Source organism: Acomys minous (genome assembly GCF_964271855.1).
Source record: "Acomys minous genome assembly, chromosome: 18".
Classification (NCBI taxonomy): Eukaryota; Metazoa; Chordata; class Mammalia; order Rodentia; family Muridae; genus Acomys; species Acomys minous.
The window spans coordinates 33509453-33522780 of record NC_140501.1 but is presented as its reverse complement, the minus strand read 5'-3'; the positions used below and the strand labels follow the sequence as shown (position 1 = coordinate 33522780).

At 36.1% G+C, this 13328-nt stretch overlaps 1 protein-coding gene across 3 annotated transcripts in view; it reads left to right on the top strand.

Moving 5' to 3' along the window:
• Positions 1-13328, top strand: part of TDRD3 (tudor domain containing 3) — a 130528-nt gene that overhangs the window by 63868 nt on the left and 53332 nt on the right. For 2 of the 3 annotated variants that reach the window (XM_084767881.1, XM_084767882.1), the window contains 6 exons: positions 150-291; positions 3044-3115; positions 5417-5566; positions 9952-10092; positions 10754-10910; positions 11786-11911. In XM_084767881.1, coding sequence (XP_084624007.1) covers positions 150-291; positions 3044-3115; positions 5417-5566; positions 9952-10092; positions 10754-10910; positions 11786-11911 — 788 coding nt within the window. The remainder of the gene's footprint in view (positions 1-149; positions 292-3043; positions 3116-5416; positions 5567-9951; positions 10093-10753; positions 10911-11785; positions 11912-13328) is intronic. The other variant, XM_084767880.1, reaches the window with a different exon arrangement.

Sequence of the window (13328 nt, the reverse complement as noted above, 5' to 3'; positions counted from 1 at the left end):
GGTGCCCCACTTATACTTTACAAGTTGCCCTCCTCAAAGCCAGCTCAGCTGTGCTGCGTTTTCATCAAGTCCTAAGACGCCTTTTCAGTTTGAGGAGGAGCTTCGATGCAGCTTTGACGTGTAATTCCTTTCGTTTTCTTTTTCATCAGCCTGAACACACCACCTGGCACAAAAGTGAAGCTCTCAGGCATTGTTGACGTAAGGAATGGATTCCTGCTCCTGAGTGACTCTAACACCACAGTCCTTGGTGGTGAAGTGGAACACCTGATTGAGAAATGGGAGTTGCAGAGAGTAAGTGTGCAGTGAAAACAGCCTAGAACAATTAGAACACCAGCATTCTGACTGTGCTAGCTTGGGGAGCTCCTTCCATCGTGAGTGGGAGCGTTTGTCTTTTGTGTCAGAATTACTAAGATAGAACATGATGATCATTAGAGAAACTATCTGCTGTGAATCTAACCACTTCCTCAAAAGCAAGTGAAAAATTTCAGGACTTGTTACATTTTATTCATGCTTTAAATGTTATTACTACAGTATCTTGGCAGGTTTGAAACTTGTCAGTGAAGAGAAAGATATTTTAAAGTCAGATCGATACTTATATAAAATTCCAACATCCTAGCAAGAGTCATTTCACTTAAAACCATTAAGTCTGTTAGGAACTTACTCGCTTCCAACACATAGACACACAGACATGCACACATAGATTCTTCTCTGTGTCAGATACCATTTACTTTCTTTTTCTATGAGCTTGACTATTTTAATATCTCTTGGACATACTATGTTATAGTATTTGTTCTTTTGTGAACATTTTATTCTGTATAACATAGTATCTGTATTGTAGGATGTGCCAAATTTTCCATTTTTATAGGCACAGTAGTGTTCCATTGTTTATGTATACCACATTGGTTACTCATCATGGGCATTACTGTTGTTCCTATCTTTTGTTCACTATGAATAAAACTGCTGTGAATATGGGTGCACAAATAATAGCTCCTTCCAGTTCTTTTGCATACATACTTGTAGAACTGCCGGGTTATATGGTAATTTTGTTTTTATCCTTTTTAAAAGGTTCTGACTTCTACACTGGTTATTTTCTCATGTGGCTATTCTATGTGTGTAAAATAGAGCCTCTTGGTTTGCAAATTTCTCCAAGGCTTAGTGATGCTGAGTCTCTTCTCATGAGGTTGTTATTTTCTGCTGAACTCTCCATGCTGTGCTTTCTGCATTGTACAGCTAAGCAGAAGCCTAGGTTTACTTCTTCCCTTAGCAATAGCTGTCCTATGATACTTGATACTGGGTTTAGTAGCCAGGTGTGGTAGTGCACGCCTTTAATCCCAGCACTCAGAGAGGCAGAGGCAGGCAGATTGCTGTGAGTTCAAGGCCAACCTGAACTACAAATGAGTCCAGGACAGCCAAGGTTACATAGAGGAACCCTGTCTTGAAAAACAAAACAAAACAAAAAGACAAAAGCCTGGGTTCAGCAAGTGGGTTTATATATCGGCCAGGCGCTCATTGTGTCACGGTCTGCTCTTTGAACCTTTAGCAGTGCAAGACAGAGAAATCTTCTAAGTTGTTTTTAATTTTCATGTTAACAAGAGATGTTAATTTATGTTAGCTTTTAAAGGAAGCTTTAGAGTAAATTGAATTGATTTATAGCTGTTTCCATAGTCTTTTCCTTGTAACTACATTGAAACTGAGAAAAGGGCCTCCAGCTAATCATATATGTGCCATGCTTATTTTCTTTCTACATTGAAGAGATTGATAACTTACATGTAGATTGTGAAGAAATATGGCGTCCTGGCACCATTTTCATTATCCTTTGTTCAACAAGCTGATGTTATGTTGCCATTAGCCTCACTACTCGGTCTGCAGTTTACATGAAATGTAGTAGATTGTTTATATAATTCAGGAACTCTGGAGTTTGCTAAAAATGCAGTGCATGATGGATCTTAAAAATACTTTGTGACTCTTTTACATTATATTTTCATCATAACATCTGTCATGGTAATTAGTGCAGCAAGTTTAAAGTTTGGAAGGTATATTTAATAATGAGTACTTAAGAGATGTACCCCCCAATGGGAAGGATAGCTGAAAGGCATCCCTTGGAGCTTCCTCTGGCCCTGTGGAAGGACTTCACAGTGTGAGAAAGTGCTTTTGGTAGGAGACCATTTTCTGCCCATTTTTACAGTACACTGTTGTTCTTCTAATTCTAACTCGGCACGCTTGAAAATAAAACTGAAAGTGGTAGGAGTTTGGAAGCGTGTGCCTTTTATTTAATAATCAGAGGCTGAGCAGTACCTCAACAGGTAATGGTGTCTGCCTCCGAGCCTCTTCACTTGAGTTTGATCCCTGGAATCCACACAGGGGACAGGGAGAACTCACTCATGCAGGTTGTCCTCTGACCTTCACATGCTTACGCTTGTGTGTTTGTATGTGTGTGCCTACACACACACACACACACACACACACACACACACACACACACACACAGCACAATAAAACTTAAAGAAAAAACCAGTTGAGTATTTCTTCAAAGTATGAATTGATATAATTTGAAAAATGTATTGTGTGACTTTCCATATTATGAGCTATAGTAATATGATACTAAACTACTAGACATCAACCTTATCAGCAATGATTTTTCTAGCATTATATCTGAAAACTATTTTTTGAACAATTTCAAGCATTATTTATATAGTGGTTATGTGCTTCAAAGTAAAAACATTCTTGCCAGAGTTTAGTCTCTATGACTTTAGACTATATTTTCAGGAGGCCTGACTTCTCCACAGGACAACATCTTGAACAATATTTCCAAAGATTAAGCTTGATTGTATTTTGGTCAGAAGAGGTGAGGAAAGAACTTTTTTCCAGGTTATGGAAATACAGAGTACAGTATTTTCCTGTTTTGTGGTGTGCAGTGCTTTATAGAAGGCTCTTGTGTCCTTGATAGTCTCCCATAAGCAACACATTTCTGGTGCGTCAGCATGGGGTCTAGTGTGTTTATACGTGTGACTTATGCTTTGTGACTGCTTTTGTTTTTAAACAGAGCTTATTGAAACATAACAGAAGCAATATTGGAACTGAAGGTGGCCCGCCTCCCTTTTTGCCTTTTGGACAGGTAAGAACTTTCCCCCAGCAGGTGGATTCAGTCAGGAACAAATGCTCTTCATTGTGCTTACACTGTGTACGCCCTTGGGCTGAGCTGTTTCCTGGAGTTATATGGAAATATGAAGTCCACGGAATTTAATAATTCTGCCGTTACCCCAGAGATTGAAGCAATCAAGAGTTATATATGAAGAATAAATTACAGCTAACTAAAATAGGTTAATGAAAAATATTTTTAAATAAGAATTTTAAAAGTAAAGGTGTAAAAAATATGCTAAAAATTTCCCCAAAGTTCTGTTCTTCAGCCTCGCCTTCGCCCTGTTACACATCTTTATCAGAAGCTTGATTTTGTTTCTATGTGATGTTTTCAACTACAGCAGCCAGGATTGTTATTCTATAAAAAAAGTAAACAATTCAGTGTGCAGTCCTTAGTTTTTAACCCTTTGTCTTAGTTTTTTATTGTAACAAAATACTGTGACCAAGGCAACTTTTAGAAGAAAGTATGTAATTGGGGCTTACAGTTTCAGAGGCTGAGTACATGGCTGTGATGGCAGAAGCATAGGGGCAGATGAGGCTGGAGGAATTCCTGTGGCTGCTGGCTTTGTTTTCTTTCCTCCCACCAATGTTTTAGACTGTGTTCCCTCTTTCTTTCTTACAGAATGTTGGCTACCATGAAGGTGATTGGGGTCAGAAAAATATTAAATTGAAACATTTTATCTTGTATTTTATTTGACATTTTGGCCTTAAAAAGATATCTAGATATTTTCATATGAAGATATGGGATAGGATCGATTGATTGGTATCTTTAAAATAATTTTTATGAGCTATCCTTAGAATTAAATTAGAGTCATTTTTGCATTGTGGCCATTTTTTAAGTATGCAAAAAACCATGCTCTCCCTGCCTTCACCCTTTAAAGATAAAAGTAGAGAGGAAGCCCAGTGTTGTGTTCCATGGTAGTAAGGTTTTGCCTATAATAAAAGAGCCCAGAATGAATAGTATAGTCGTTTATACTTGAAAATAATAGTGCCAGGCGTGATGGTACATGCCTTTAATCCCAGCACTCTGGGAGGTAGAGACAGGCAGATCACTGTGAGTTCAAGACCAGCCTGGTCTACAAAGCAAGTCTCGGACAGCCAAGGCTACACAAAGAAACCCTGTCTCGAAAAACAAAAACAAACAAACAAAAAACAAAAACAAAAAAAGAAAATAATAATTAGCATACCTGTCAAAATGTATTTTTCTGAGACATTTGTAAATTTTTCCTTAAGTTACTTAAGATATAAAATGGTGTTTTTCTAGAGACAATTAATGATATAATTATTGTCCAGAGGTTAAAATGTTTTATGGGACTAGGAAATATAACAAAAGGGTTAGTTTCAGTGATAGTATTTATTTTTATTCATTCTGAACAATTCATGTTCAGCATATTGCAGCATTGTAGGTTGTTTAAATGATAGTGCTGGCTCTGTGTTGATAAAATAGCTTGTTTATCTTGGAGGAAAAATACTGTGTTTGTGTAACACATTTGAGAATATTTCCTCTTCTCCCTTTCTTCTGGTTAATGAGCTGAGGGAAAAACTTAGTCACTTTAGAGGACTTGTGCTGGTGTGGAGATAATAATTCAGGGATTGTTTTCAGATGGAGACACCTGAATTAAATCGTGAGATTAAAAATATAAACTGTATAAAAAAAAGAAACAGATAAAACTGCATCTTAACTGGTGCAAAAGACATGTTTTTATCCTTTGATTTCCAAGTTCAGACACATTTTATTACATGTTAACAAGTTTACTGCCTGACTCATGGATATTGTGGTGTAATGTGAAAATGGAACTCATAATTACAAATCAAATTTCCCTTGCTTTAGTTAAAGTAGACAGCTTGAAATCTACAAGTATTTTTAGGTTTTTACCCTAAAATGAAACTTGGGTCTTGCAGCCTAGTATGTTTTGTAAATGTGTGGCCTCATTCAGGAGAGGTGTGTGTGTGTGTGTGTGTGTGTGTGTGTGTGTGTGTGTGTGTGAGAGAGAGAGAGAGAGAGAGAGAGAGAGAGAGAGAGAGAGAGAGAGAGAGAAGAGAAAGAGAGAGAGAGAGAATGTATGTATATACACACACATACATATAATCTTTAAGTTATATTTATATAAAAATTATGTTGTAATCAACTTTGTACTTCTTAATTCTGTTGGGTGGAGTTGTAGTTTTGCTTTTACCAATGATAAGAAATATAAACCTTTTTTGAGGAAATAGTTCTTTTTATAAAGAACTGTAATATCTCTTGGAGTTGTTAAATGATATGAACTAATTTTCTTAGAAATGTGCATCTACTGTCCAAGTGGATAGCAGAGAACTTGATAGAAGAAAGACACTACAAGTTTCCATGCCTGTCAAACCTACAAATGATAATGATGAATTTGAAAAACAAAGGACAGCTGCAATTGCAGAGGTTGCAAAGAGCAAAGAGGTAAGAAAATTTTCACAAATTTCTCTCATTGCGTTCTCTTTAATTATTCATGGTCGTTATTGCTTTTCACATAAATTCGCAAATGTTCTCCTGGCACTGTCTTTTTATAGTGCAGACATAGCAGAGTGTCACCCTCCTCTATGGGGGCTAAGCCTGTGTGTTGTATTTCTATGTTCTTTTTCCAAGTCACCTTGGCAAGTCTAGTAAATACTTCTGTTAGCAAGTCATCTGTCCTCTGTGCCCTCTTTTTCTTTTTAAATGAAATAATGAACACATTTTCTTTCTTTCTTTCTTCCTTCCTTCCTTCCTTCCTTCCTTCCTTCCTTCCTTCCTTCCTTTCTTAGATCATAGCAGAGGGCTTTCTGTTACTAGTTGAGCTAGTTCCTTCTTTCTCAAGGTATTCTCCCTCTGTAAAGCTTGCTTCTGAAAGTGAGATTTGTGAGGAATGAGTTAGGAACCTGGATCAGTTGGTGCATCAGAATTATGTCCTGGTAGCTTATTCTTGTGCTAATTAAATTACAGAAAACATGTTATTTTTAGGACTAATAAGTGTTTTTATAATGTACACATGTACATGCATACACATACCCTCCATCTTATATACCATAAATTGTTTTGAATTTTTTGCTTACTTGGACTAAGTTGTTTTTTTCTGTTGATTGATTATTTTGATAGAATGTTTTATTTGTGATTTTGTTGGTTAGAATTTTATTTTTGGTTAGAACTTTTTATTCATTAAAATTGACATAGTTTCCTGCATTTACAACACAATGAAGGTTTGTGAATAGTCACTTTTTTATTTTATTTTATTTTTATTTAAATGCTTTACCAGGAAACTTCTTGATGTTTGGATGTCCTTCCTCTGTCTTCCTAACTCCAGTTTAGGGTAGGGCTGAACACAAACCCTCTGGGATCAGGCAGCCTCAAAGTGCTGAATTGACGAACTTAGTGTGTCCTATTTGCTACATCTGTGAAATTTAGGAGCAATACTGGACTGCTGTGGTGGTTATAATTGGTCGTTTCTGAAACATCTGTAGCAGCCCTTACACCCTGCACAGATCACGGCTCTCATTTGTAACAGTAATCACGGGTGCTGGTATTCTTCAGAAAGCTCTTCATCCTAAGGCACTTAAGAGCCCTAAATTAAGTGTATTTTATGTCATTTATATGAGAAGATATTTGATATAACTTGTTCCATTGATTCACATCTCAAGCTTTCCTCTTAAGTTTTGTTTGAGTTTTACAAATGCCTATATATTGAAGTACATAGTTAACGTTATAATGTACTTCAGTTTATATGTTATAACTCATCACATGCTTTCTTCACAAGTATAAAGAATCATAGCTTTTAAGGACTGAAATGGGTTTCAAAACTCCTCAATTTGTGTATGAGTTTGTGGAGGCTCTAAGTTAAGTATGTGGTACTTGTCCAGTGTTATCCAGAAGCAAATTTAAGGAATAAATTGACATGTAGCGTAATGGACTATCTATATTGTAAATAACAAAACATACAGCTAAACTTCACACAGCAACTTTATAAACATAGGCCTTATTGTGCCTGAGGACAATGAAATTTGACCTATGATACGAAGGAGGTGAGAGAATTAACTGTTGCTGTAGCGAAGGGAGAATGATCTGTGGAAAAAAGAAAGCTACAGAAAAGGCTTCAAACAGAAACAGATGTGAAAGAAACAGCAAGGTGCTCTGTGGAAGAAGCAAGCAGAGTGTAAATGCAAATAAGAGCTACTGGACGTCTACTGTAGGACCAGGCTGTCAAAAAGACACTGACTTATTACTTAGAACTTACAAGCTTTTGAGTGTTGTATCTAAAGGCTTACTTTGGGCTGCTTCTTGGACACTGGTTGTACAGAAGGAAGATTAGAATTGTAGAGAAATGGGAAGTTACTAAATGGATCCAGGAAAAGAAGTGATGGTCTCTTTCTTCGTTCTCCTTACGTGGAGCAAATTGTTGATTTCAGAACACTTGAAATTGGGGAGGGCTTCTGAGAGATTCAGGGTTATCGCAGAGGAGATGCAAAGGAGTGAGGAGTGCTCCCCAAGGTCGATGCACAGTGTTGTAGGATATTGATTGGTACTGGGGCATTGAAATTATTGCCTCCGTCCACACTCATCTCGGCGTGGTGAACACTTGCAGTTTGAAAAAGTCAGAGAGCAGGCAGAGTCCACAGAGACAATGGGGAAGCAGTGACTGGAGAACTAGAGCATGAAGTTGTAAGAATTGTGACCGAGATGAAGAAATGTGTGTGCTAGGAGGTACAGTGAGACGGCGAGGAGCTTGTGGTGATCCTAGGGATTCCCACCATGTCACCCACCGTGAAGCTGCAGTGGCTCTCATTATTTATGGCTTGTGGCTTGCAGCTGTTTTAAATCCTTGAAACAACTGTGGAAATGCTATTCTCCTTTTTTTTAACCCACAAAATACAAAGAAAATGTTAAGGAAATATAGATGAGCATAGTATTTCATTGTCACTAAAAGAAGAAGCACATTTGGAGTTGTGGAATGTAAATCTTATTCAAACAGGTGGGGCTCCAGATGTTTTCGGTACCCATGTTCTACCAAATAGCACTTAGCATCTGCATTTGAGCATTTGCCCCGTGAGTTAGGTGATACTGACCTATCGATGATGTCCTTTGATCCTCACAAGGTTGGCTTTTCTCATTTAAGGATAAAAACCTCTTTTAAGGATAAAAACCTTCAGATGCAGTGAAGGATGAACATTAAGTGGTTTGCCCATGGGCAGGAGCAGAGAGTCCCCATAAACAGAAGCTGTGCGTGGCTGTGCTGCAGTTCCTGTCTAATGGGCTTCACACAACATTTATAAAAACCACATTATAAAAAGTTAAACAAGTGATGACAATGAAACTTTTATTTTTGCTGACATTCCATAAAGCCAAATGAATAGTAATGTCCAGATACAGTTTGACCTTTGAGCTTTGCCAAGTTTAAATAACACGATATTCATAGGGTACTGAAAATACTGTCCGTTACTGTATGTCTGGCATGAATTTCTCATTTTTCAGACCCTACTTTATGTTTTCATCTGGTTCAATATAATTTTTTAATGTTAAATAAATTAAGATACTTTCTTAATATATACCTAATATATAGTATATAATAAAATAATCCATAATATGCTCTTTTCATTTAAAATATATATTTAACAATTATTTTTAATAAAAGTCAAGTTTTATCTTGCTTTTATTTTTATCAAAGGTATTAGCCAGAAAAATATAAGATTTTTCTTTTGATGAATAAGCCATGAGAAGCTTTGCTGCCATGATCTTGTATCTTTCTAAGTCAATGTTTTTTATTAACTTTTAATTTTTAATTTGTTCACCTTACATCCTGATTGTAGCCTCCTCCCTCGTCACCTCCAGATTCCACCTTCCCTCCCTTATTCCCCCCTCCCTCCCTCCATTAGTCCTCATAAAGGGGAGCCCTCTTCCCTTAACATCTGACCTCAGCCTATCAAGTCTCATCAGTACTACCTGTATCCTCTTCCTCTGTGGCCTGGCAAGGCTGCCCTGCCAGGGGGAAGTGATCAGGGTGGGGGGTGGGGAAGAGTCCAGGTCAAAAGTAGTCTCTACTCCCCATATTGTGGCACCCACAATTAGACTGTGTTGCCTATCTGCTGCATCTAAGCAGAGAGTCTAGATCCACATCATACATGCTCCTTGGATGGTGCACCAGCAAGTCAATGATCTTTAGGTTCTATTTTTTCATAATTATTTTAAAAAGAGATGATTAATGAGATTAAACAAAGTTTCAAGTTTATTCAAATAAGTCAGCAAAATAATGACTATATAGACTCAGCATTTTATGTGTAGTTGATAAGGAATGACATAGATGATGAATGGAAATAATGAGTTAATAAATTAATTTTACTCTTTGTTCATGTTATGTTTACTTTCTAAGATTATATAATGATCCATCAGACATGACACACTTTAATTGATTACTGCGTCAGTTTAGTACTGCCTTCAGAATAACCTTGAGTTCTAGATGATTATTACAATAATATTCAAATATTATACTAAGAGTAATTTGGACAACTTACTGTTATGATGTTTACATCACCTTATTTTAGTCTGTACTGATGCACACATAGATTTGTTTTGGTGACTTGATTAATATCTTATAATTTTTTTTCCTTGCTTGGATTTGTAGAAAGGAAATATTATGGCTTGTAGATGTTTATGTTCTATGTTATTTGTAAGAATCAGTTATTTTATTTTCACTTGTAAAAAATAAGTAATTTTTCCAGATTTTTAAGTAATAGCATGGTTTGTATGACACCTAAAATAATACATACTTAACATTTGTTTTATTCTTATTTTTATTTTTTATTTTTGCTTATCTAAAGACCAAGACATTTGGAGGAGGAGGAGGTGGTGCCAGAAGTAATCTCAATATGGGCGCTGTTGGTCACCGAAATAGGGAGGTTTTACAGAAGGAAAAGGCTTCCAAACCAGAGAGCAAACATGAAGGTGTCTATAGAGAACTGGTAAGTGTAGGGAGTGAGCCATAGAGGAAATATGCTATGATTTGAATATTTTTTATTTAAAAAATATTTCTTTTAATTTTTGTTGAGATACTGTGTAAATTATTATTATTATTATTATTATTATTATTATTATTATTATTATTATTATTATTATTTTTGGTGGTAGATGGGGAAATATAATTATCTCCCCCTCTTTTTACTATAAAAATTTCTCTGCCATATTGTTTTCTTAAGAGCTTACTCTAATATAACATAAGCTTATTTATTTATTTTTTTGTTGGTGTTTTATATTTTTTTGTATTTGTTTTTGTTTTTGTTTTTTTGTTTTTGTTTTTGTTTTTTTGATACAGGGTTTCTCTGTGTAGTCCTGATTGTCATGGACTCACTTTGTAGACCAGGCTGGCCTTGAACTCACAGAGGTCCAGTTGCTAACATAAGCTTTTCTTTTCTTTTTCTTGTTTTTGATTTTCAATGGAGTTTGCTGTAACTCAGATTCTTCCTTGACTATTAGTGTGGAAAAGCAGTAACTCGGAGTGTTGTGTTACTGTGACAGGTTTTCTATACCTATGAATGATATTTTGAGTTAAAAGACAGTAAGTAGTTAATGGATATCTGGCCTTATGTACAGTCATTAGCATAGCTTTCTCTTTATTCCTCTCAGGTTGATGAGAAAGCATTGAAGCACATAACAGAAATGGGTTTCAGTAAGGAAGCATCGAGGCAAGCGCTTATGGATAATGCCAACAACTTAGAAGCAGCATTGAATGTGCTTCTAAACAGCAATAAACAGAAGCCTGTCGTGGGTCCACCTCCTAGAGGTATGGTTCATGCGCCAGCAGGGTGTGTGATGGGCCAAGCCGAGTTCTATGCTCTCAGGGCTGTAGAGTTAGATAACACCTTGGTTCTTAGGTGCATGAGCCTTGGAGCCATAGAGGTGATGTGGGCTGCTTCCTGTGGCTGTCTCCTGTCTCGAGATAGACTCTGTCTAATATGCTTTTTTTTTTTAGTCAGAATTGTTACAGACAAGAGAGAGGCCATGATGCATACTACCTTGTTCTGTTAGCTCTTTGTAGAGCTACGCTATTTTTATAGAAGATTTACCAGTCTCTAAACTTTTTAGAATTAACCAAATAGTACTTCCTACTTGGTTTTACTCTTTAGTCATCACATGGTGAATAGTGGTATTATTTAAGAAACAGATTGAGAAATATTCCTGTGCATACATATGTATATACATATAAGTAAATAACCACCTATGTGTATTTCAGTATGTAGAGTGAGCGTCTAAATTTTATGTGAATATGAGAGATACCTTTAAGTTATAGGACTATCCACAAAGTTTTACTATGCACAGATACAATAATGCTAAGTTTGATAACTCAACATTATTATGTAGAAATAAAGTATATTTTAAGTTAAAATCTTTTTAAATGAAAAAATCGAAAAGGTGATATGTGTTTATTTCAAGGCTAAGTCCTATATTCACTTGACAGATCTTCAATAGATCACGTAGAGGACTGAAGACAACTCTTAGTAGCTTTATTTAATGCAGTTTTATTGGAAAAGAATAGAATTCACTGAAGACGTGAGAAGAAATGCATGTACAACCCGCTTTACAAATTGCTGTGTTTTAGTGCTTTCTCCTTTTGTTTTCACACACTATATATGTATGTATGTACTTTTAAACCTTAAGGTAGAGGGAAAGGCAGGGGCCGAGTGCGTTCTGAAGACGAAGAAGACCTGGGAAACGCAAGACCATCAGCACCAAGCACGTTATTTGATTTCTTGGAATCTAAAATGGGAACTTTGAATGTAGAAGGTAGGCTAACTTAAAATACGTCAATTTCTTTCCAGAAGACCAATCTCATTTACAGTTGTACAAAGTGATTTCTATTCTGGATGGTTGCTGAGAATTTTATAGTGAATTTCATTTAACAGAAACATTGGAGAAAGTTTTAATTCTTACGTACTGAAAACAAATGCCAACTTAATTTGCTCCTAATTGTATGTTGAGTAATATCATGAAATTACTCCAGCCGCAGCTCTAGTAGACAGCAGAGGTAGATGTGTAAACAGATGGCTGTGTCAGAAAACTGGCTGTAGCACACCTTACATCACTTAGATCGGTTGTGAAACTGGTCCGCTTCGGTTTTCTCCACATGTATCTAGTGTATGAAAATGTTACGAAGAAAATATTCTTTCACGATGTAGTATTTTTTCACATGACATATAATATTAACATAAATTATGTACAGTAACATAGATACTGGAAGGAGAAATAAATATGTTAGATATGTATCTTTTTACAAATGTAGAATATAGTAAATGTTTGCAAATATTGTTTCAAAATGATTAAAGATTAAAATCACTTTTCTTTCATGTTTTTTAATTCAAGCAAATAAATTTTGAAGCAAAATGCTTTTTAATACAAATTTAAGTATCTGTATCTCATGAAAACCAGAGCATATTACTAGATTTTGTATAAATTATATAATTATAAATATAGAGTATATGTAAATATAAGCATATGTATATTTACATATAACTCATAGGTTATGCTATGTCTATGTCAGTCATATACAGAAAAGACATTTTGAAAATGTTTGAAAAGCTATGTTTGATATGGACAGTTTGTAAAGGGCAACATAGTAAAGCAGTATTTGTTGATATAAGACTGACACATTAGTTTTTCCATTGCTGTGTTACAAATGACTGCACAGAGTGGGCTAAGGTTCCAGTTGGAGTTGTGAGCTAAGCTGGTGTCCACGTTCCTCTTACAGGCTCACTTGCTGTAAGCTGTGAAGTTGGTTCTTTGTAGGTGCGGGACTAATGTGGTCTTGTTGTTGTTTTCTTTTTGCTTCTTGTTGCTGGGGCTGCTGTCACCTCCTTCAAGCAGCCTTCACATTGCCACATGGACAGGGCTTAGGCCAGGTAACATGGTTTTGTTTCTGCAAGGTCAGCAGGGAAATCTGTTGTATCTTCCTGCCGCTTTCCTTCCTGACTGACTTCTTAGTATTCTTAGCCTCCCACGCTCAGCAGTACCCCATGCAGACCTCTCTTGATCTTTCCACCCCTGACTCCCACATTTACATCTTATGGTGTCTCCTAAATGAGGAGTTTGATTTCATATTCTTATTAGTGGGATTGAATATGTATGTAACTCATCTGTGACTTGGCATATGGAAGTGAAATGTTATTGTAGTTTATAACTATGCCAGATCATATCTGATTATCAT